This window comes from Dendropsophus ebraccatus, chromosome 7, assembly GCF_027789765.1.
Source record: "Dendropsophus ebraccatus isolate aDenEbr1 chromosome 7, aDenEbr1.pat, whole genome shotgun sequence".
In the NCBI taxonomy this organism is placed as follows: domain Eukaryota; kingdom Metazoa; phylum Chordata; class Amphibia; order Anura; family Hylidae; genus Dendropsophus; species Dendropsophus ebraccatus.
Genome location: NC_091460.1, coordinates 26,969,125 through 26,994,986, shown reverse-complemented (window position 1 = coordinate 26,994,986; position 25,862 = coordinate 26,969,125). Strand labels below are relative to the sequence as shown.

Genomic DNA, 25,862 nt, shown 5'->3' with positions numbered 1-25,862 from the left:
CTGACTGCTAAGTATAGAGCCATAGACTCTTTACACATCATGGTCACCTGACCGTAGCATGTAAAGGGTTACTCTACCAGGAACAAAGGTTTCTCTGTTCCTGGTAAATACAGCGGGGGTCCATCTGTCATACTGACAGACGAGCTCCTGCTATATTTATTCTACGTGACGGTCTATATTAAGGACCCTTAGTGACCATCGTAAAAAAACGAATCGGCAGTCATTAAGTGGTCAATAATAAGGCTATGTTCACACAACGTATCTTTTCGTAAAAGTACAGCCGTTGTTGCAATTGGCAACAACGGCCGTACTTTTTAGGAAAAGATAAGTTGCCTAGTCTTCTACGGAATCCCGGCTGGAGCGTATACACATAGTATACGCTCCAGCCGGGATCTCTCAGTGAATAGCGTCCGCAGAAAACCCTGTCAAAGCACACAATGGAGCAATCGGCTCCAGCCATACGCTCCATAGTGTGCAGTGGAGAATTCTGATGCGGGCGCGCACGGATGCGCCACATCAGAACTCTGCAGCTGCAAAGATCATTCGGACGGTACTGCATTACTGTCCGGGATGATCTTTTCAGAGACCGGCCGGTCACGGAACGGCCGACCTCTTACGATGTGTGAACATAGCCTAATAATAATAATAATAATAATAATAATAATAGTGTAATAGTCATTATTTCATGGAAGCTTTGCAGTTCAAGTGGTCAATTTTTCGATAAATTTAACTTTGTTTCTCTGTTTCCCTTTATATCATTTCTTTCAATTTTGAGCAGCCTTGTAGAGTAATTTTTAGCTTGTCCAGCTTGGTCGGATCTAATCTATTCGTCTCCATAAGCGTGGAGCATGTTTTCCTCTGTCCTTTCTTGTGAATAAGGCTGTAATTATCTTCTGATTATCCCGTAATATATTCTCAGTTGTGCTCTACTGCCTTATTATCATCACAGAAAATGATGCCAAATTATTTATACGATTGTTTCGACTGAACTCAACACATACTTTTGGGAACTGCTTGGTGGTGGAAGTATGCGTATGGAAACTATGATGAGAATTTAATGGCACCCAAAACACAATTACTTTTACTCAAATTAGCGATTACTTTCACCTAACAGTCAGATTCTCAACACTTTTACATAATTCTTAGCAGCCAGTAAGCAAGCGGAAAGACGGTTCTATAACAAATACAACTGCCGGTATGATTACACAAATCATAAGAATTTCCATATACTCCACTATTCATAGGTGATTGTGTCAGGCAAAATTTACCTCGGGATGGAAGACATAAGGTCATCGGCTGCATAATGTATGCGTATGAACCATCGCCGCTGAAGATTTTGTTTTTTTCTCTTCTTTTATTTATATTCTGACATTTTTGAAACATTTGACAAGAGGCAGAAAGCACTCATGACACTTCAATACTGAAAAAAACAATAACCGACTAACGTTACGGAAAAGGATTCATGTATAGAAAGGACACATCGATTGTAATAATTTACGCTCTTGTGACCAAAGCCTTGACGCTCTGTACATCCACACAAATGTTTAAAATTTTGGAATACACATCCTGTTGGTGATTTTCTGTTTTGCTATTTTATACTTAAAGCGACTCCGTACCTACTTTTGTCCCCCCCAAACTACTTATACCTTCTTGTAGGTTCAGAGTAGTTATTTTAGCTGGTATCATTTTCAAGGCTTTTGGCATTTTCCTGAGAGCAAAAATCATATTTTAGTTGTGGTTCAGTCGTATCAAAGAGGCGTGGCCTAGAGCGCTCGTGCCCTAGGCCAGCCCCGCCTGTCTGGTGCTGTTCTCCATGTCCCCTTGCCTCCCATTCCACCCTCTATCTGCCGCACACTGCTTTCTGTGATTGTGCATGTGCCACCTCCTGACCCCCCCCCGCGTCACTGGAATGACGTAGCCGGGTCCACGCCACCTGTTATGTGTCCTCTCAGTGTCGTCCCCACCCGGTGTTGGTGACGCTTACGGCCTTGCCTGCCTCTCCTGCCTGTCACCTCCCCCCTCCCCGCATACCATGGTGGCTCCGCTCCAGGATCCAGGAATCTACTTGCCTTCTTCCTTGCCCATGGGCCGTTGGTCTCCATTGCGCGCCCATCCAGCGCAGGCACAATGACACACCGGGGTGTCGGGGTTTGGGTCTGCCTGCAGCTCAGTCACACTGCAGTTTCTCTCACCTGTCCCACTCCTGCTTTTTCTTCATTTTGCCATCACATGCATTCCCTCCCGTCCCCTAAGGCGTGCGCATGCCGGCTTAGTGAAATTTGTGATTGGGCTATTATGTATCATGTCCTGCCCTCTTCCTCTGTTGGAGCTTTTGTGTTCCTACCCCATTAAAGTGTTCCCAGCCTTGGTCCTGCATGTTCCTTATTGCTGTTCCTGGCAGCTCCCTGTCTACGTTGCTCTCTGTGCACCTCGCCTGCCACCACAAGCCAAACCAGAGGTAGAGACCTAAGGAGCCTTCTACTGCAGCAAGCCCATCCTGCCCCGCAGTGGCATCTTAGACTTCGCTCCCAGATGTGGCTTTCTCCAGTACTTGCCGTAGTCCAGCGGAACCACAACCTCAACCATTACACCCTCCAACCTGGACGGCCCTGTAGAAAAAATATTTGGTTAACACTTTACCAAATTTAAACACAGGAATATAAAAAGCAAAACAAAACATGTTTGCATCATATAAAAAAAATATCCATATAAAATCAACATGACTCTTATTGCCACATCTGCCCATAAAGGGACAGTCTCATCAGAGACACTCAATTACTATAAATGATCTTGCCAGAGAAAACTGTGTCCAACCATTGCTTAAACGAGTAAGCGACACTTATCAGGTCACTAAGAATGTCCTTAGTGGGGAATGATCCACTTATGACATCCATATGCCCTAAAAGGCAATGGCTGTACCCCAGTTTTCCAGGCGTTCCTTAGGAGGCATCCACCCGCTGCACGGAGCAAGCAGATAGCGTGAATCCAATGCCAATCGTTCTGGTTGTCATGAACCAGAAATCCGAAAAGTCCGCTCATCTCTAGTGCTCCCCCACTGCAAGGTGCTGCCCTAGGCACCGGACTATGGGTGCCTAGTGGTAAATACGGCCCTGGCAAATGATGCTGTCAAAACAAAAATGGACTATAGTCACCTAATCTGATCCCCACCACCACCACTACTATTATGACTGCAGCAAGTCCTCAGTGCTCTCTGATTCTTCCTGCAGAGCATTCTGAATTCTTTTTCGACACTTTTTTTCTCTCAATGCATTCATATACAAACAGAATGTAATAAACTATGACATGATGCTTGCATGCATTAGATTTTATTAGATTATATTGAGGGTATGTCTAAACATACTCTTAAACCTATAGAAATAATATGTTAAAAAAACAAACAAATAAAAAACAATATTTTGGGACAGCTGGGAAACACACACACACACACACACACACACACATATTCTTTATGTTTCTTCAACCGTCAGCAAAATAATTTTGCCATTCCATATATTAACTGATACCGATACTGAAATTAGAACTTCAAGTAGAAACCATACAGTTTTAAATTAAATTCCAGGTCTACATTTCTGCATTTTATAGCCATAACTTAAATAAAAATCTCTGTACTTTTCTGGATACAAATTATTTTTTTTTTAAGTTTATACCTTATTTACCATTTCGTACGATAAAAAAATATATATATTATTTTCATAAAAAGTATATAAAAAAGAAGCAACAAAATACTGACCTCTGCACATGGTGATATGGGAATGAAAGGATAAACAGGTGTAACCGGACTTGCTTTAATAGGTGAATAGATTGGTTCATTTTATATATATATATATATATATATATCATTTTATATATATATATATATATATATATATATATATATATATATATATATATATATATATTTTTTTTTTTTATTTATTTATTTATTTATTTTTATTTTTTTTTCCCTTACATTATTGTTAGTTTTCACATACTTTATTTAATTTATTTTTTAGGACTTTTTATTGTTTTGTATATGATTTATATTAACTGAAATATTGTGCAATGTGTATTAGAGGAAGTGATTTGTGTAGGCGGTAAATAAAGAATATGTTGTAGGTTACAATCAAATGGGTATTCTTATTTATGAAAAGTTATCCCTTATCTACCTTACCTACAGGATACGGGATAATTATTGGACTGGTGGGGTGTAACAGCTGGGACCCCCATCAATCCTGAGAACGGAGGACAAATGTGCTGAGCTCAGCGATGTTCTGAAGCCCTATACGGAATAAATTGAGAGGTCGCTGGGCATGAAGACATTTGTCCTCTGTTCTCGGGATCAGCAGGGGTTCTAGTGTTTGGATAACGCTCCATAATTAAAATACTCATTTAAATTACATTACTTTGCTAACCATTGAGTTGTACATTTTTAGTTATGTCCACTAAAACAAACATATAAATGATATATTAAATGAATAGATCTAAAAAAAAAAAATTCTCTGTAACTACTTATAAATTATTTTTATACAAAACCTAGCAAACATTTTGATTGATCAGAGTGTGTTTAGAATCCATCCTATTGCTAAAATGAGATGTGCATACCTAGCCCATTCCCTCTTGGCTCTGTGTCATGTGACCAGGATTGTCTTGTAATGCATTTCAATGGGACCATATTACTCCTATAGACAGAGAACACATTTCTCACCGCCTCTTAGTGATCTATGTGACCAATAAAAACTTAAGACATGTCCCTAGTAGTGTCAAGCAAACTTCATGAAAGTAACTTCTCCGAACCCAACACTCAGTATTTAACATCTAGAGAAGGACTATTGCTGTATCCAGGTTTTCAAGGTAGGGCTCCCTAGGGCGGCATCCAACTTTTCCAGTTGCAGGGAAAATGCTGAGCATTCAGGTTTGGAGAAGTTGACTAACCTGGAAACTTTCATGAAGTTTGCACAAGACTAGTCCCTAGGACATGCCAAAGGTGTGACAGGGTCCAACAGCACCGTGCGATGTAGTACAAAGTAGGCCAGGTAGAATTGTGGATACACATTGGTAGGCCCACTGTCTCAATGGGGCTATATAACGTACAGATCCAAGAAGGGCCAACAACATTCAAAAAAGTGTAAAAAATCTTCAAAGTTTATTACATACCCAAGCACATAAAAGCTACGTTTCAACCCATAGGCTTGATAAAGACCCTATGTGTTGAAATATTGCTTTTCTGTGCTTGGGTTTGTAATAAATGGTGAAGATTTTCTACACTATACTGGATGCTGTTGGCCCTTCTAGGATCTGTGTCTCCCTAGGACATATCAAAAGTCATTGTTTTACAGGTATGTTTAATATTTTTGATTTATCAATAGTAATAATATTATGTATAACAAATACAAAATGATTCAATTTTTCTTCTAAAACTTCAATCTAATACAGTTATTGAAAAAAGGATAATGTCACATGTATGTTATGTTTTACATGCAAAATGGAATATTACGTAATAGTATGTGTAACTTTTATATTTTAAACACTTTGGTTCAGCTTAGAGTTATTGAGGTGTTCGGGAACACCAAGGTTACAGGAGGGGGAATTCCCTGCAGCAGAGACAGAGATAGAGGCAAGAGCGGGAAGCGTCTTGAACTTGCTTCTCCCCCTTGCTTCTCCCCACCACGGAGGACAGCTCTTCCAGCCTTCCCCAGCGCCGTGGACCCTTCTTCGGGATTCGGCACCCTTGCTCTAACACTGTCTTCCCTCCCTACAGCTGATCAATCATGCTGCCACCAGCTGGTGGTTTTCACAGGCCACCTCTGCTTCTTCTCCCCATGGGGAACAGCTCCTCCAGCCTGCCCCAGCTGCTGGCACCCATCTCCAGGCCCGTGCTTCAATGAGACTGGAGGGGCTGTTCCCTGCAGCGGGGAGTAGCAGGAGCGGACTAGGGAAATCATTGGCTGGTGGCTGCAGGATCAGCTGTGGGGAAGAAGACCGGTGCCACAAGGGCGTTGGCAGCCTAAAGAGTGGAGATGGGGAAAGCTGGAGGAGTTGTTCCCTGCTGCAGGGAGAAGCAAGGCAGTGCGGCAAGTTCAAACAGACTTTTCTGAGACTTTTCCGTCGCTCCTACTGATGAAACTACTTCATCTTTCCACATTGAATTGAGTAGAATGGACACAAGTGGTCGACTATGAACTTTACCGGATGACTAGATGAACTTCTCTTTCTCAAGTCTCTGTTTCTAGTCCTAAAAATGGGACAAGTTTATTTTTATGTTATACCTCAAATGATCTCAGGCATATTTGTTATACCTCATAACGTGAACATTTTATCACATGTTTCTAAGTTTGTTATATCTTTATATCACTTAATAAATTTCAATACAAATTTTTGAATAGGCAAGTTCAACTAGTGACCCGCTCCTTCCCCTCTCTCTCTCTCTCTGCCTCCACTGTGGGGAACACCCATTTAGAGCCGGGATTCCCATTATTATGACGGGAATCCCACTCCTCTACAGTAAGTACTGGTGCAAGATGCACCGGTACTTAATGCTGGTCTTAACACTCAATGGGCCAGGCATTCTGCACCTGACCCATTGAAGGTAAAAAACAATTAAAGACGTTTACATTGTTCCCTAAGGGAAGACAAAGCTCAGCTCTTGAACTGCTCTGTTCTGGAACAGCCTTCCAGTACCAGTTGTGTTCAAGAAAAGAGGTATTACTGTATATATTTATAACCACAGGCAATAAAAATCTTATAACTGTGTCCAAATAATAGCGACTGTGTGTTGACTATGGATGGGTGAATGGATAGGACATTAGTTTCACAGAAGGCCAATATACATGGAACATAATAGGTGCATAAATAAGAATAATGATAACATTTTTGAAAGGCTGTTGTAAGCATAGTCTGCTATGTCATAGTAACCCATAAATTTCACTGTTTTTGTTTCCTATCCATCCTCCTATTTTTCACATCAGCCATATACCGTACCTTTTACGATAAGCTTTTTTGTCCATTGGCTAGAAGTGGAAATATTCACCCATCCCTAGTGATGACATCACCAGCTGCCTCTATGTGTGGTTAAAATGCTCTGCTTGTCTGGCTCTTTGGCTTTTCTTAAAAAAGTCATTTCGGGGAGGGGATCTATTATAATATATAACCTTTTCCAGTCGGGGGGCAAATCTTTCATCTTGTCCCCCACTTCAGAAACCCCTCTAGAATCAAGATACTAAATCTTTACTAATATACCAGAGGCGAGAGCATCGAGTATTATTATTACTAGTGTAATATCATATTTTTTATTATATATAGAACCCTCGTGCATACTTTTCTTTTTCTTTTTTCCTTCTTTTTTTAATTTCCTAAAGAAACCTGTAAACGTTCCTCTCTTTTACTCTTTTACACTTTCTCTCTTCTATATTTCTTGACAATCAGCCCGGAGTGCAGAGCACTTTCACTACCTTTTATGACGTAGCAGGTGATGTCATAGCTGGTGGCAGGGATAGTCAACTTTCCCTCGACCTACTCCCCTCCTGCGCTGAAGGAGCTCTTTTCGGCAACGGAAGCAGGGACTCAAGCATGGTAAGTCTTCCCAACTTTAATCTGCATCTCTATTACCTTTGCATCCCATTATTTTATCACTTTTTTTTTTTTTTGCCTGCTTTTTTTTGGTTATTGTTTTTTTTTGTTTTGTGCTTTTTTTGACTGCCATTGCTACATCTCATGTAAACTTTTGTCTTAAGGATGTGTAGATGATTTCTGATCTACAGAGTAAAATGCGAGTTCTGGCTCATTTCTTTTGTGGTTTATATAGCTGAGAGTTAGGATTAATGGCTGTTGCTATGTCTTTCTGTGCAAGCGGTGCTTTTGCTTGGCTTTTTTTTTTTTTTTTCTTCGTATTCTGTAGCATTTTAGAAAAACCTGATACATTGTTTGGATCTTTTCCTCTCCCTTTGCTGCCTCCTGGGTGCCTATTAAACCTGTCAAGATGTCAAAAATGTTGCAAAAAGGGCAAGAGAGGGTCATGAGAAGGTTGTCGGCCTACAGGGATTTTTGCTTTACTCTTTTCTTTTCTTTTTTTTTTTTCGAAAGCCATTGCCACCTCGATGTGTGTCCCGTCACTTCCCAATGAGAGCCAGCAAGGAGCAATAATGCATAGTACATAAATCAGAGGAAAAAGAACATGATCACAACCTTTTCAATGAAATGTTCATTGCTCTGATTGATGAGAAACTGTCAGTTCCACGGCCCAAAGTCAAACCTGAGTAAGAAAGGACATTTAGGGATTTATAGAAAGACAGGGACATCCTAGGGTGTATACAGTATATATACCAAGCTGATTGACTGAGAGAACTACACATATTTTATAGGTATATGGACATTGGGCAGGTGTCAGTTCTATGTCCATCGTCTGGGAGCAGTCACAGTTTTTATTTCTAGGACTATATGTCTAGTCTAAAATATTAATAGGAAACCACTTTCCATACAAGTGGAGACAATTCTGAGGATTAAATAATGTAATAGAGAATACATGGGATGATGTATCAGATGAAGATCCAATTGAATGAAGACAAGATATACGTTGATTTGAATGCTAAAGAGCTCATCAAATAATAAACAATATCAGTATGATATTCTATCTATCTATCTATCTATCTATCTATCTTCTATCTATCTCCTATCTATCTATCTATCTATCTATCTCCTATCTATCTATCTATCTATCTATCTATCTATCTATCTATCTCCTATCTATCTATCTATCTATCTATCTATCTATCTATCTCCTATCTATCTATCTATCTATCTATCTATCTATCTATCTCCTATCTATCTATCTATCTCCTATCTATCTATCTATCTATCTATCTATCAATCTATCTCCTATCTATCTATCTATCTATCTATCTATCTATCTATCTATCAATCTATCTCCTATCTATCTATCTATCTATCTATCTATCTATCTATCTATCTCCTATCTATCTATCTATCTCCTATCTATCTATCTATCTATCTATCAATCTATCTCCTATCTATCTATCTATCTATCTATCTATCTATCTATCAATCTATCTCCTATCTATCTATCTATCTATCTATCTATCTCCTATCTATCTCCTATCTATCTATCTATCTATCTATCTATCTATCTATCTATCTCCTATCTATCTATCTATCTATCTATCTCCTATCTATCTATCTATCTATCTATCTATCTATCTATCTCCTATCTATCTATCTATCTATCTATCTATCTATCTCCTATCTATCTATCTCCTATCTATTTATCTATCTATCTATCTATCTATCTATCTATCTATCTATCTATCTATCTCCTATCTATCTATCTATCTATCTATCTATCTATCTATCTCCTATCTATCTATCTCCTATCTATTTATCTATCTATCTATCTATCTATCCATATGGCCATATTTACCCCTAGGCACCCGTGGTTCGGTGCCTAGGGCAACACCTTGCAGGGGGGCAGCACCAGGGAGCAGGGGGAAGGAAATTACTTTTTTTTTTTTTTAAGTCTCCCACCTACCATTCAGACTTGCCAGTAAATCTGGCATCTTTTCAAGGAGGGGGAGTATTGGTCAGCTCAGGTATGGCGGTGTTATCCAGTCACAGTATGGTGGTATTGGTCAGGTCTTGTATGGCGGTGTTATCCAGTCACAGTATGGTGGCATTGGTCAGGTCTGGTATGGCGGTGTTATCCAGTCACAGTATGGTGGTATTGTTCAGCTCTGGTATGGCGGTGTTATCCAGTCACAGTATGGTGGCATTGATCAGGTCTGGTGCAGACAGTATGGAGGTTTTGTTCACCTGGAGCTATTACCTACCAATCTACCAATCCTGTGGTGAGAATTCCTTCAGACAACATGAAGACGGCTCTAACCATTGATTCAATGTGGAAATTTCTTTATGTTTTAAGCCGTTAAAAACGATGAAAAACGTGGTTCAGACAAAGTTTTTCCATGTAGAGAAATGCATGTGGCTGAAACCAGGCTCCCATTCCTTCCCCAGTGGTCATGTGCTGTTACCAGGATTATTGGCCATATGCCTATTGGTTACCGCAGGAGGGTCCGGCATCTGCTGCATGTGGTGACGTACAGTAAATGCGGGAACGCGGCCTAAGACTGATCAGATATCAATATGAAACTAGAAAATCCTGATGCTAATTGTTGAGTGAAGATGGAGGGTCTGCAGGTTTAGTGCCGGGGGCAGCAGCAGCTGGTATAGCGCCCCCCCCCCCCCCCGGGACGGAGATATCCTTGTCTGAAGCCTGACGCACGCGCTGCAGAGATGAGTCCGGCGCCTATAGAGAATGACGGCTCCATTAATTCTCTATGGGCATTGGACCCATCTATGCAGCGCGCATGCTGGGCTTCCGACAAGGATATCTCCATCCCGGCTCCAAAAGCGGGACTTGGCGGGATGGGATAAGTATCCGGGGAAGAGCGGGGGGTCGGGCGGCCTTCAACCCGGCACGGGGGGGTGACAGGTTCCCTTTAACCAGGTTCGGCAGAGCAGCGGGTACCTGCTTAATCTGAAAGTTACAGGCAGTTAAGGGGGGGGGGGGGGCAGACTGTGTTCTGTTGGTGGGGAGGGGAGCTGGGAAATTATACTTACCGCTCTGGTCTTCCACTTGTCTTCACTATTGCCGCTCAGCCAATCAGGGGCTGCCGTCCCTCCTCAGCTACTGATTGGACCTTCCGGATCAGGAAAGAAAAATCGTCTGCTAATCCAGAAGGTCAGTTCTCCATTGATACGGAGACATAGTCAGATGATAATGCATTATTATGTGATTGCGTCTCTGTATCCATGGAGACCTGACCTTCTGGATTAGCAGAGGATCTATCCGCTGATCTGGAAGGTCTGAATGTGACAGGTACATTATCAAACATTGTGTAAAGTGAAACTGGCTCAGTTGCCCCTAGCAACCAATCAGATTCCACCTTTCATTCCTCACAGACTCTTTGGAAAATGAAAGGAGGAATCTGATTGGTTGCTAGGGGCAACTGAGCCAGTTTCACTTTACACCATGTTTGATAAATCTCCCCCTATGACTTTCCACTGCCTTAAAGCGTTTTGTACACAAGCACCCGAGCAGCACGCAATCCTCGCTCCAGTATCGAGTCCTTTCGTGTAGCCCGGCACTATACTGTGCTCGCTCCTCTCTAGTTAATAATTAAATACAGGCCATCATACAACATAACAACATAATGGGTATCACCAGCGCCCCCCGGGGGAGGAAGCGATGCCACAACTTGTGTAGAGCGGAGTAAGATTTCCCATAGAGAAAGCGATGATAAATGGCATCAATCTGTCAGGCAGCGAGCACCCGTATGTCCCTCTGTAAATAAAAACCCTCTCCGCTTCTTGTCATTTAGCGGGGGTTCCTCTGCAGCTAATGCCATTGTGCGCTGTGACATTCCACAGGTGGCGCTCGGCCGCGCCGGGAGCCGTCTGACATACGCCGGGATCGCTCCTGATAATCACTTATGTGTTCTTTCTAGCATTAAGAAATTCTCGCCACATTTGAAGACATTTATCACACCTGAAGGAGCTCTATTTGCCTGTCACATGATTTATGCCGGTGTCACCCCGACCGCTTGCCTTCATATATATTCACTTTGCAGCCACATTGCGGTGACTGACGCGCTTTGGCTCCTGTGTGTACGAGCAGCTCCTCGGTGTAATACTGAATGCTGTTTTGCTCTTGCTGTGAGTTACCGTGCTGAATTTCATCATCTTAAAGGCAGAATCTATGGAGGGAGAACTGACAGGGAGCTTCTGTATTGTGCGCAGATATGTATATATTATCCATATAGATGTCATGGCATGAGATGGGTTAACCGAATGAAGGGCATTGCTTATCGAAGACCTTCTGACAGTCCTGACATTACCCTACAGCTTGATGGTATAAGCAGAGCATAGTCCCTCGGATCCTTGTACATCTGTATTCCTTATAATTTCGACAATACCTGCCTGAGGTCAATGAATCAGAAGGAGCTGTTATTGTTAGATAGAGGTCATCTTGCTTAGAAAAAGTATTGTAAGATAGCATAATAAGAGATTCCACACGAATAGAGGGGTCTGCTGTTTACAATCCTTCTCTATCAGCTACAAAATACATCTTTGTCTATAGAAGACTTGGCAAGTCAATGCACAGTCAGTCTATCGAATGTGGTGAGAATTATGTAATACTTAAAGGGATTTTCCAGTGAAAATCTTTTTCTTTAAAATCAACTGGTGTCAGAAAGTTATATAGATTTGCAATTTACTTCCATTTAAAAATCTCTAGTCTTTCAGTACTTATCAGCTGCTGTTTGTCCTGCAGGAAGTAGTGTATGATTTGCAGTCTCACACAGTGCTCTCTGCTGCCACCTCTGTCCGAGACAGGAACTGTCCAGAGCAGCAGCAAATCCCATAGAAAACCTCTTCTGCTCTGGACAGTTCCTGACGCGTTATATTCAGAGTAATGACAAGGGGATTTTATTGCCTTTGTTGCTGTTATGAGACACCGAAGGAACTCACCTCTGATCAGGAACAGCAGATTGTGACAGGTACACTTTATTAAGGCTATGGAAATCTAACATGCTCATCAGCCTTTCAACCAGCTTTTTTAAATAATAAGCACCGGAGCAGCCGGGAGTACTCACTCCAGTATCCAGTACTTTCGGGTAGCCCGATATGAGAGTGAATGCTATCCTCGGTAGTGAGTTCTCATTCATCTCTAGTAAGGATGTATCACATATAGGACATCATATGGAGGGAAGTTGTTTGAAAGATTATGACTAGAGATGAGCGAACCGGGTTCGGGTTCAGATTTGAGTCGATCCGAACCCGAACGTTCAGCATTTGATTATCTGGGGCTGCTGAAGTTGGATAAAGCTCTAAGGTTGTCTGGAAAACATGGATACAGCCAATGACTATATCCATGATTTCCACATAGCCTTAGGGCTTTATCCAAGTTCAGCAGCCACCGCTAATCAAATGCCGAAAGTTCGGGTTCGGATGGACTCGAGCATGCTCCAGGTTCGCTCATCTCTAATTATGACTATTTAATTTCCCTTATGGTGTCCCCACTGAGAGGTTAAACACATGCGGCCAGATTCCCCACAGATTACAGCTGATCATTGTGATCATTATATAGACATAGTGTAACAACAGGAAAAACAAAGGGTAACATTTTAAACATATTTCCCATCTATCTATCTATCTATCTATCTATCTATCTATCTATCTATCTATCTATTAAAAAGAGAATTCTGCGGCACAACTGCAGAATTCTCTTTTTACTATTTATGGGGAGACGTGGATTTTGTCTCCAGCTGCTGGTACCCAGAGCACCTAAAGAACAGAGTGCACTCTATTGTGAAAGTTTATCTATCTATCTATCTATCTATCTATCTATCTATCTATCTATCTATCTATCTATCTCCTATCTATCTATCTATCTATCTCCTATCTATCATCTATCTATCTATCTCCTATCTATCTATCTATCTATCTATCTATCTATCTATCTATCTATCTATCTATCTCCTATCTATCATCTATCTATCTATCTATCTATCTATCTATCTATCTATCTATCTCCTATCTATCTATCTATCTATCTATTTACCTATCTATTTATCTACCTATCTATCATCTATCTATCTATCTATCTATCTATCTATCTATCTATCTATCTATCCAAACAACTTCTAACGGCACTCCGGAGACTTCAAGTCAAACGTGCAATTTATTCACATTGTGCAGCACAGCAAAGTAAGCGACGTTTCAACCATCTCACACGGTCTTGTTCAAGCTGTGAGACGGTTGAAACGTCGTTTACTTTGCTGTGCTGCACAATATGAATAAATTGCACATTTGATTTGAAGTCTCCGGAGTGCCGTTGGAAGTTGTTTGGATAACTACATTGACCCGTGGTCTTGGTCTTCTAGCTGGCACCCACCCCCACCTTTAACTTTGAAGCTGTGCTGCCTACTATCCTTGTGGCTATCTATCTATCTATCTATCTATCTATCTATCTATCTATCTATCTATCTATCTATCTTATCTATCTATCTATCTATCTATCTATCTATCTATCTATCTATCTATCTATCTATCTATCTATCATCTATGTTTCCATCTCTCTTATCTATCTCCTATCTATCTATCTATCTATCTATCTATCTATCTATCTCCTATCTATCTATCTATCTATCTATCTATCTATCTATCTATATTTTTGTCCCTATAAAATCTGTCTCCTATCTATTTACATATCTATCGCCTTATATTTCCCATCTGTACCCATACAGCCCATAGTAACTCTCCGTAGATCACTATCACACGCTTCCTCTCAGACATTTACGGCTTTTCAGGGATTACAATTACTGCAGAGCAGAAAGAATTAAAGAAGCACTAAAGCCAATAACATATTAATACCAGTCGAGAAGATATTCCGGAAAATGCATTTTTAATGACAATCTTCTCCTGTCTGGTCACATGGCTGAGAACATGCCAAGGCCCCGGAGCTTCCCTGGGAACCATCACTAGAGCAGAACTTTTTTGCGGGATGCGTTTAAGGCACAATTATATTGTAGAAGCGATGATGATGGAAATCACTCTGTCCATCCCGGGAGATGGTGGCATTCATTCCTCATCCACTTCCTCCTCTCATTACTCTGACAACTGAAAGACATCGGGTAATCGTTCACATGCCTGAATGATACATGAACGAGGTGTTTTAATGTGAGACGGAGCGGCGGCTTAATGAAAAAACAGCGGGACAAAAACGAGCAAAGATTTATATAGAAAGCGGAACCTCTAATGGGGTCGAATCCATAAAAGTTATAAATGACTGGGCAAATTTTGCTCGCAAAATAATGAATTAACGTCCCATTCCCCCCGCTATTTTTAGAGGCCGTTGAATTTCAGATAAAAATATGAATCTTATAATTATTACCCTGTAAGTCGAACAACGGGGTCCCCCCACGAGTACGCTTTACTTACATTCCAAGCATCGCTGTGGTTTTTTATCTAATGCATCTTCAATGGCTCCCGCCAGTGACGGGGTCAGAGAAGGGGCCGCATGATTATAGTGATTAAAGTGCCGGCACTTCAAAAAATTGCATTATGGGTATTGCATGCTCCACAGGGGGTGCCGGCAGAAATACTGCGCTACATGCCACTGCCCCCCCATCCCCGGGTTATAGATCACAGCTGTAAATCCACACAATTACGTATGATAGATTACATGGTCGATCCATATGTTCATTGATTTCATTGATTTTCTCATCTATTACTAATTCATTATTACCCATAATTCATAGGTGTTGTTGCAATGCAGTGATTAGGTTTCTGGGATTTCATTTATTCACAGGGGGCTGGGTTGTTGCCTGTGTAAGTATCTATAATAGATAGAAAGTATCATTATCTTCGAGGGATAGTGCAAAATAACTAAAAATAAATAACTAAAATATAAATAAATAAAGTTTCTCTCTATTCTTTCTGATCACTCTTACATATAAATGAATGATATGCTACATAGCAGCAGCTCATGGCATGGGCACTGGCATCAAATGGTTAACTAAAAAACACAGGGTGGGATATTGTGTATTGGAAACCTGATGACAGTCTTAAAGCAACTCTGTACCCACAATCTGACCCCCCCAAACCACTTGTACTGTCAGATAGCTGCTTTTAATCCAAGATCTGTCCTGGGGTCCGTTCGGCAGGTGATGCAGTTAGTGTCCTAACAAACAACATTTAAACCTGCAACCCGTGCCCTACGGGCGTATCTGTGCCCTAACTTTGCACCACCCGTCCGTCCCTCCTCCCCACCCTCCTCATCATTAGGAATGCTCCAGGCAGATTGCCTCCTATTTCCCACCTGTGTTAGCACGGCACATGGGCTGGATCGTTAGGCCACCTGTGCAATGTTCAGCATGGAGAAAATGTTCCAGTGGCATTCCTAATGATGAAGAGGGGAGGAGGGTCAGAGGGGTGGTACAAAGTTAGGGCACAGATACTCCCGCTGGGCACGGAGCTGCAAGTTTAAAAGTTTTTTTTAGGACAATAACTGCATCACCTGCCGAACGGACCCCAGGATAGATATTGGATTAATAGCAGCTATCTTAAAGTACAAGTGGTTAAGGGGGTCAGATTGTGGGTACAGAGTCGCTTTAAATCCAGTTCGGCTTGATGGTATAAGCAGTGCATGGTCCCTTGGAAGATGTCTAGCTATTCCTTAGAACAGTATTCCCCGGGCCTCCTCCTCCTCTGTGTCCCTGGGCCTACTCCTCCTCTGTGTCCCCGGGCCTCCTCCTCCTCTGTGTCCCTGGGCCTACTCCTCCTCTGTGTCCCCGGGCCTCCTCCTCCTCTGTGTCCCCGGGCCTCCTCCTCCTCTGTGTTCCTGGGCCTCCTCCTTCTATATATATATTGTATTTTACATAGTATTACCTTGTTTTATATATGTAAATATATAGTGCTGTCTCTGCCTTCTTGTCTCTATGTATATAAATGACGGCACACATACTGCTCCCGATACGCTGAGCCTTCTTGCAGCCATCCTACTCTTTAGTAGTCACATAGTTGTGCCCATTAGTATTTATGTTGCAGAATTGAAGGAAATGAATCAAGTGACAAGTCCTATTCGTCTGGGCCGTATTTTCAGCGTGCGAGGTGAAGCTATACATAAGCATATGTAGCATTTATTTATCCAGAAAATATGGAGAATTGTAGACTATGAGCCAGAACTAAAGATATTAATAAAGCAGATGATAGAAGTGTTGTAGGGTCCCTGACAAATCTGAAGAAACATGGCCCAGCCCGGTCCCCTCAGCTTAACAGCATATTGATTTATTCTGCCTCTGATCAGATTTGTCATCTGTATCTAACTGTGGATGACACAGATAAAGCGTTGGGAGAGAGGATGGCGGGGAGGGTAATATTTCACTGGTTTCTGAACGCCAGCCTTGGCTTCTCAATGACCAGACGTAAATAACACGGCTATTTATTTGCTATGACCTTCAGTAACACAGGTCATATAGACGACACTTCAAGGGATGATACCCAGTGGCGGCATTAGTCAGAGCTGTCCTAGGAGTATTAGTCCTCCTCTTATAGTCATTAGGGTACTGTGTAACCAGGGCCTCCCACGCTACTGTTTAATTATACAAATATCTGATATCTGGCAATTGTAAGGTTCTATGGTAGTAGACAACTACTGCAGCGCCACCGCAGGAGAATAAAAGAATAACACAGCTCCCACTGAACTAAATAGATTTGTAATTTACTTCTATTTAAAAATCTCAAGTCTTCCAGAACTTATCAGCTGCTGTATGTCCTGCAGGAAGTGTGGTTTTCTTTTAAGTCTGACACAGTGCTCTCTGCTGCCACCTCTGTTCATGTCAGGAACTGTCCAGAGCGGGAGAGGTTTTCTATGGGGATCTTCTGCTGCTCTGGACAGTTCCTGACATGGATAGAGGTGGCAGCAGAGAGCATTGTGAAGAAAACAACATCTCCTGCTGGACATACAGCAGCTGATAAGTACTGGAAGACTTGACATTTTTAAATAAAAGTAAATTACAAATCTATATAACTTTCTGACACCAGTTGATTTGAAAGCAATAGATTTTCGCTGGATAATACACACAAGTGAAGCTCATAAAAGTGGATTACTTTAAGGGAAAGTCTCTAGCGAATTTTTTTCCTTTTAAATCTACTGATTTCAGAAAGGTATACAGATTTGTAAATTTTTAAATCTCCAGTCTTCCAGTACTTATCAGCTGCTGTATGTCCTGCAGGAAGTGGTGTATTCTTTCCAGTCTGACACAGTGCTCTCTGCTGCCACCTCTATCCATGTCAGGAACTGTCCAGAGCAGGAGAGGTTTTCTTTTCAATCTTTATTTATTGTTATTTAAGTTTTTTAGTTTTTACAACAATACTTTAGGAAATACAGAGAGAAAAGAGGGGGGGGGGGATGGGTCGGGACCCCATTATAGATTCAGTTTTCTATGGGGATTTGCTTCTGCTCTGGACAGTTCCTGACATGGACAGAGGTGGCAGCAGAGAGCACTGTGTCAGACTGTAAAGAACACACCATCTCCTGCAGGACATATAGCAGCTGATAAGTACTGGAAGACTGGAGATTTTTAAATTCACAAATCTGTATACCTTTCTGACATCAGTAGATTTGAAAGGGGGAAAAAAATTGCCAGAGACTTCCCCTTTAAGTAAGCCACTTTTGTGAACTTCACCTTTGTATATTATCCAGCGAAAATATGTTTCTTTTAAATCAACTGGTGTCAAAAAGTGATATAAGTATTGAAATAGAAGTAAATTACGAATTTATATAAACTTTCTGACACCAATTGATTTAAAACATACAAACAAACACCCCTTTAAACCTGATCGCTTTGGGTTTCAACAGTTGAACATCATGTATAGAGACCCCTCTAAAAAAAAAAAAAAGGCGTGCTCACATTGGAGACCCCCTCTAATTCAGATTGCCTTATTTTACTTGGTCGTTCTAATCCACACAACACCTTTAACGTTCTCCAGTCCAGAAAGCAATATAATATAAATCCCTGTAAAATATCAGATGAAAGTGAAGTTATTGATTGTAAAATCTGAGTCTTCCTCTCCGCTAAGGAGCTGCCATGCTGTCGGTTTGTCAGGGAACAGCAGGAGATTTTGTTTCATTTTCTCTCTATAAAGCAAGTAAATGCATTGACCGCCTGTGGTGTCAGGCTGTGTTGTAGCCCCCCCGGCCCCCCGGCCCTGGACTCGCTTTAGCATACGTGATCTTCTTCCTTTAGCCTCTAGTATGTAATATTGAGCATTTGTGGAAGGTGAGAGCAGGATTCCTTCTGGTTCCTTGGATAAATAAGCATCCACCCAAAGTGACCTCATATGTCGGTCATAGTAGTTTACATCCTTTGATACTTGTCTCATCTGTATCCATGCGATTGGGAAGGACTATAGCCTCCCAGGGGGCCGCATACAGAAGTAACATCATGTACTGTTCAGGATCAATGCAAACACTGGAGTCGCCGAGAACAGCAGAGCTTGGATTGTCCAGTCACTTTCTGGGGTGTTGACGGATGGTGGGTTATTTACACATTGGAAATAGATCAATGCAATCTATCTAAATAGATCAATGCAATGTAATATCAGGAAAATTATCATAGCTGTTCATCCTGATCCTCCCGATGCATGACCAAAATAACGGATCTACAGTGAAGATTGCCCAGGCAGTATAGAATAGAGGAGTAGTTATAGGGAGACTGTAATATAATAAAATGCACATGGTAGGCCGTGGACCTGTTGAACTGTTTCAATGGAGAACCAAAAGTTACATCTTTGGAAATGGACTCATCTAAGCAACACAGGCTTTTATGGTAGATTTCACCCAGCTCTATCCCCCTCCAACTACACCTTTTAAACACTGCCTACTCCCACAAGAACCTTCTAGAACCTTCAAACTCTGGCCCGTAGTGCCATTATTTTTGGCCCACCAGGCAATTCAGAGTTTGAATTACATCTGGCCCACCATGGCTACTATATAAGAGACTATGGGGGAGGGCTGGCTACTATATGAGACTATGGGGGAAAACTGGCTACTATACAAGAGACTATTGGGGATCTGGCTACTATTTGGACACTATTAGGAAGGCTGGCTACTCTATGAGACTACAGAGTGGTCTGGCTACTATATAAGACTATGGGGAGGGGTGACTAATATTTGGCACTATTGGGAAGGCTGGCTACTATATGAGACTATGGGGAGGGCTGGCTACTATAAAATAGACTATTGGGGAGGGCTGGCTACTATATAAGAGAATATGGAGAGGGCTGGCTACTATAGGAGACTACGGGGAGGGATGGCTACTATGAGGCTATGGGGGAGAGCTGGCTACTATATGATATTTTTGGGGAGGGCTGGCTAATATGTGGGGCACTTGGGGGGCTGGCTACTATTTAGGCACTATTGGGAGGGCTGGCTAATATGTGGGGCAATTTTGGTTGGGTTGGCTACAACATGGGGCAATATTGGGGGGGTTGGCTATTAAATAGGTTGGGGTTTAATCATGTCATAGCAATTTATTATGTCATTAATCATAGTGCACAGTGCTGGAAGACGCACACCACTGACAGTGCCAGGAACACCACACGCTACTCTAACAGTGCCAGGACCGCCGAATTTACGCTTCAATAATTATCAAGGTTGGCCAGCGACTTTGTCCAATGTTTTCAATTTTGGCCCACTGTGTATTTGAGTTTGACACCCCTGTTCTAGAGGGAGATAAAAGTAGCTGAAATCCCAGCTAGAGAATACAGCAGGAACAGGAAGTCCATCACAGAATGTATGCTAGATAGGAAGTGTGGGAGTGAAGAGAACAGAGCAGGTAGTTGGCATCAGGAGCAGAAGGAAAGCACCAGAAAGAAAGACACCGAAATGGTAGCGAAAAAAATGTTATATACCAAATATTAATTTAAAGGGATTGTCCCATCTGCCAATGTGTTAAATCAGCACTGCTCCCTATCCTGCTTACTTCCTGGGTAAAGGGTGCAATGCTGGGATGAAGTGATGCCGAGTTTAAGCATCTTGGAGAGAGGGAGTAAAACCATACTCATCAGTCCCGAGGTCCCGGCCACCTGACTGGCAGCTCAGCCTGGCCACCGCTTTCATAGCTGAGAGCGGTGGTCTGGAACCTAGGCAACTAGCTGACAATAGTACAGGGACACCAAAGGGTCAATTTCTTTCTTTTGCATTTTTCCATGACGTAACAAATGTTTAGGTGATGGGAATACCCCTTTGAAAGTAGGTTTTTATCATTGAAAAACCCTTCAATGGGGTTGGCCACTTTATAGTAAAATAGGTCTGTGTACAGTATTAGTAAGTGTACTCACTGTATATACTGGCAGCAGCACAATGTGTTCCTCATAGAGCTAATATCAGACTCCCCTCCTCCAGGCTGGGCTGCCCTGCTCTGTGGTGTTTTGGTCCATAAGATTGCTTACATGGAGGAGCATGTGACCAGGCCCCGCCCCCCAGTGTCCACCACTGAGCCTGTATATGTCTATGGAGGACACAGGGAGCGGGGCAGGGTCACATGCTCCTCCATGTCGGCCATTTTATGGACAGAAAGAAAACAGAGCAGGGCAACCCAGCCTGCAGGTGGGCAGTCTGAAATGAGCTCTATGGGGTACACAGGGAGCTGGTGTCAGTTTATACAGTGAGTACAGTTACTAATAGTGTACACTGAGCTATTTTACTATAAAGTGGTCAACCCCTTTAACTTTAGAGAAGCTTCTTGGATACAATTAGTTTTCCTGGCGGAAGCCACCAGCAGGTAGTCATTGTCTCTGCAGTAGTAAGTGTAAGAATACAATGGCATCCATTAAAATTAGTGATGAGCGAATAGTGAAATATTCGAATATTCGATCCCATTAAAGTCAATGGGAACAAGTATTCAATTATTGAAAAACATCTATTCGACCACTTGGAGGTAAAAACCGGAAGCTCGGGGATTGTCACGGCCGCGGCGGCGTCCCGTGTTCCGGGCTGCCGCCGCAACCTCCTCCTGCCCCATGCAGCCGCCGGGCTCCTTGTGCAGGGACCCGGCGCTGCTGCTAGTTCGGCCCCTGGGGGCGCCTCACCTCTCCTCCGCTCCTGTCTCTCACTGTGCCTGCCTACTGCTCCTGCCACGCCTCGCCTGCCGTCACTAGCAACCAAGCCAGGGGTAGCGACCTGGGGGTCGCCTGCCGCAGCAAGTCCATCCCGCCTTGCGGCAGGCTCTGGTGTAAACCAGCGGCCCCCTAGACTCCGCTCCCTGGTGAGGTTAGTGCTATTGCTAGTGACGGTCCAGTGGATCCACTACTCCAGGCGTTACAGTAGGCTCCAACCATGGATCCCGGCGAGGTGCCTGATATCCGTGACGTAGCCCGAGTGGTCGCCCAACAGGCGCAGCAGATCCAGCAACTCACTGCCGCCTTACAGCAGCATACTACAGCCCAGCGCACACCACCTCCTGCTGCTTTTTCGACACTTCGACTGGCTCTCCCAAGCAAATACTCTGGTGACTCCAAGTTGTGCAGAGGATTCCTGACTCAGTGCACCATGCATATTGAACTTTTAAGTAGTCAGTTTCCCACCGAGCGCTCTAAAGTGGCTTTCATCATCAGCCTATTGGAGGGTAGAGCTCTGGCCTGGGCCACGCCGCTGTGGGACCGAGATGATCCTGTTGCTGCCAATCTCCGAACCTTCCTAGTCGAGTTTCGCTCCGTCTTTGAGGAACCTGCCCGTGCCTCTTCAGCTGAAACTGCTCTCCTCAACCTCTCTCAAGGGAGCTCCTCTGTTGGTGACTACGCCATCCAGTTCCGCACCCTGGCGGCAGAATTAGACTGGAATGAGGCCGCTCTAATAGCCATCTTCAAGAAGGGCCTGTCCAGTCGGGTGAGAGACGTGCTTTCCGCCCGAGACCTACCTACATCCCTGAACGAACTCATCCTACTGGCCACCAGGGTCGATACTCGTTTTTGTGAGAGAGAGGAGGAGGTCTGGCATGAACGGCGACTAAGCCTGTCCATCACCAGCTGGCGCCGGTCTTCCAGAATCCTGACGTTCCGGTGTCCCAGTCGACTCCTGGGATTCCTATGCAGGTGGAACGGACTCACCTGACGCCTGATGAAAGAATTTGTCGTCTGGAGCTGAATCTCTGCCTCTACTGTGGTGGTTCGGATCACTTTCGGCTGAGATGTCCCCAACGTCCTCAAGCGTCCGGGAAACGCCAGCACCTAGGTCCGGTGGGAGAGGTCTCCCTAAGTGTGAATGCCACCTCTCCAAAGTTGTCTGTGCCAGTCTCCATCCAGACACCCTCAGGACAAACTCACCAGACTTCTGCCTTTCTCGATTCTGGGTCAGCAGGCAGTTTTATTGCGGCAACATTGGTCCAAAGATGGCGGCTACCCGTGACCCAACTAGCCAGGCCCCTGACTATCTCCTCGGTCACGGGCGAGATTCTTACCGACCATGTGTACTACCAGACCGCACCTCTAGTCCTCCAGGTGGATCCTTTACATCAGGAAAAGATATCCTTCTACGTCCTGCCCCATTCTTCTCCCGCCATCCTTCTGGGACTCCCTTGGCTGCAATTACATGCCCCTAAGCTGGACTGGAGAACCGGGGAGATTCTCAGTTGGGGTCAGGACTGTTCCAACCAGTGTCTCAAGTCACCTCAGACCAAGTATTCTATGTCGTCACCTGACCCCGCCAAGCCTCTATCCGGCCTACCGGCGGAAGACCAAGACTTGGCGGATGCCTTCTCTGCCGAGGAGGCGGACTCTCTACCATCTCACCGGGCGTACGATTGTCCCATAGACCTCCTTCCTGGTACTTCTTCTCCACGAGGTCGGGTGTACCCTCTCTCCGTACCCGAGACTGAGGCCATGTCCCCCTACATCCGGGAGAACTTACAGAAGGATTTCATCCACAAATACACATCCCCTCGCCACATTATACCTCCCGATCGCCTAGTGCCAGTCGCCACCTCTACTCTTCAGAGAATACCCCCCGGAAAGACCCATGTTCACCCTGCGCTTCGAAGAAGGATTTTGAAGTGGGGACATTCCTCATTGGAGGCCGGGCACCCTGGAGTCCAAAAGACCGGACAACGGATCTCCCGCCACTACTGGTGGTCCAGTCTATTCCAAGATGTCAAGGACTTTGTGGCTTCCTGCGCAGTCTGTGCCAGGAATAAGTCACCTCGTCAAAGACCTGCCGGCCTACTTTTGCCCTTGCCAGTCCCGGACCGTCCCTGGCACCACATGGGGTTGCACTTTATCACTGATTTGCCTCCATCTGCAGGCAAGAAAGAGGGGGAGGCCAAAGGGGGGGGGTACTGTCACGGCCGCGTGTTCCGGGCCTCCGCCGCAGTCTCCTCCTGCCCCATGCAGCCGCCGGGCTCCTTGTGCAGGGACCCGGCGCTGCTGCTAGTTCGGCCCCTGGGGGCGCCTCACCTCTCCTCCGCTCCTGTCTCTCACTGTGCCGGCCGGCGCGCGCGTCCCTGCCTCCTAGGGCACGCGCGCGCCGGCTTTCTCTGATTTAAAGGGCCAGTCCGCCCCTAATTGGTGTATGCACACAATCACTCCCTATAAATTCCAGCCCTGCCCCATCTCCTGCCTACTGCTCCTGCCACGCCTCGCCTGCCGTCACTAGCAACCAAGCCAGGGGTAGCGACCTGGGGGTCGCCTGCCGCAGCAAGTCCATCCCGCCTTTCGGTGGGCTCTGGTGAAAACCAGCGGCCCCTTAGACTCCGCTCCCTGGTGAGGTTAGTGCTATTGCTAGTGACGGTCCAGTGGATCCACTACTCCAGGCGTTACAGGGATTTGAACGCTTATCGATTATTTATCGAATATTCTGCGAACTATTCGATAATATTCAATAGATCGAATACCTTACTATTCGATCGAATATCTATTCGATCGAACAGTATTCGCTCATCACTAATTAAAATGAATGGCTAACAGTATAATACTTGGCTGGTTTGAGAAGGTTTTCTAGAGGTCAGAGTGTGAGATGGGGATTCATCTCTGGTTCAGAGGTCCTTTGCTTAAACTTTTACTATAAAGAGGTCATTTTCATAAAACTAATATAGATAGATAGACAGACAGACAGACAGATAGATAGGAGATAGATAGATAGATAGATAGATAGATAGATAGATAGATAGATAGATAGATAGGAGATGGATAGATAGATAGATAGATAGATAGATAGATAGATAGATAGATAATAGGAGATAGATAGATAGATAGATATATAGATAGATGGATAGATAGATAAAATCCGCAATGGAGTGCACTCTGTATAAGTGGATCAGGGTGCCAGCGGCTCAAGGTCTCGCGATGAGACTGAAACGTTGCAGTTTGTAAACTTTTTTGCTATAAAATAAACACTTGATTTTTCACCGAAGGAGTGCAGCGGTACTCTGATCTTTACATAGATAGATAGATAGATAGATAGATAGATAGATAGATAGATACAAAGCAAAATTCCGCAGCACACCAGCTTCGGGTGAAAAAAGAGTGGTATTTATTGCATGTAGCAAAAATAACAAGAGAGATGCAACGTTTCTGTCTGCTCACCAGACCGTTATCAAGCATAGTGAGGAGGTGCACATGACTTCCTTAAGTATCAGTCTCAATTAGTGACATCATCAATTCATTAGAATATGTAAACAGGTGATTAAAATAAATAATACATTTAAAATTCATAATAACAGCAATCTATAGTGAATACATATATCTCCAAGCATTGGAAAGACCCGATTGCAATTCATACGGAGCAGCGGTATGAATTGCAATCGGGTCTTTCAGATCTGATTTGTGGCTCTGATCCGCATACCACCGCGGGATCTGGCTCGGACGGCAGTTCTTAGGATCCCATCCATTCATTCCTTATTAGGTCAGCTGGTTGCCTGGGAACAGTAAACAACGCTGCATACACACATGTGCTGTTACCTTCATTCCACGCCGCCCGGCGCCATTACCCTCCAGCTGATCACCCGGATCTTCATACAGCCGCTTGCTCAATACCTCCTCTACGTGTCTTTCCTTATATCATCCGATGACTGTGGTGAGTGGATCCCGCAACCTCAACCTCATGTGTATGAACTCTGGAAGTCTTAATAATATTAAGCATGGACACAACACAGTTTTGTCACTGTACACTGATCACAGTATATCACCGTATTCTCCAATGCTTGGAGATATATGTATTCACTATAGATTGCTGTTATTATGAATTTTAAATGTATTATTTATTTTAATCACCTGTTTACATATTCTAATGAATTGATGAT

At 43.5% G+C, this 25,862-nt stretch overlaps 1 protein-coding gene across 14 annotated transcripts in view; it reads left to right on the top strand.

The window, feature by feature from the left end:
- CTNNA2 (catenin alpha 2) overlaps nucleotides 1–25,862 on the top strand; it is a 1,387,623-nt gene that overhangs the window by 1,320,857 nt on the left and 40,904 nt on the right. For 12 of the 14 annotated variants that reach the window (XM_069977183.1, XM_069977181.1, XM_069977184.1 and 9 more), the window contains one exon: nucleotides 7,423–7,569. The exons of the other annotated variants lie outside the window; for them this stretch is intronic. In XM_069977183.1, the coding sequence (XP_069833284.1) occupies nucleotides 7,423–7,569 (147 nt within the window). The remainder of the gene's footprint in view (nucleotides 1–7,422; nucleotides 7,570–25,862) is intronic. 14 annotated transcript variants of the gene reach the window in all.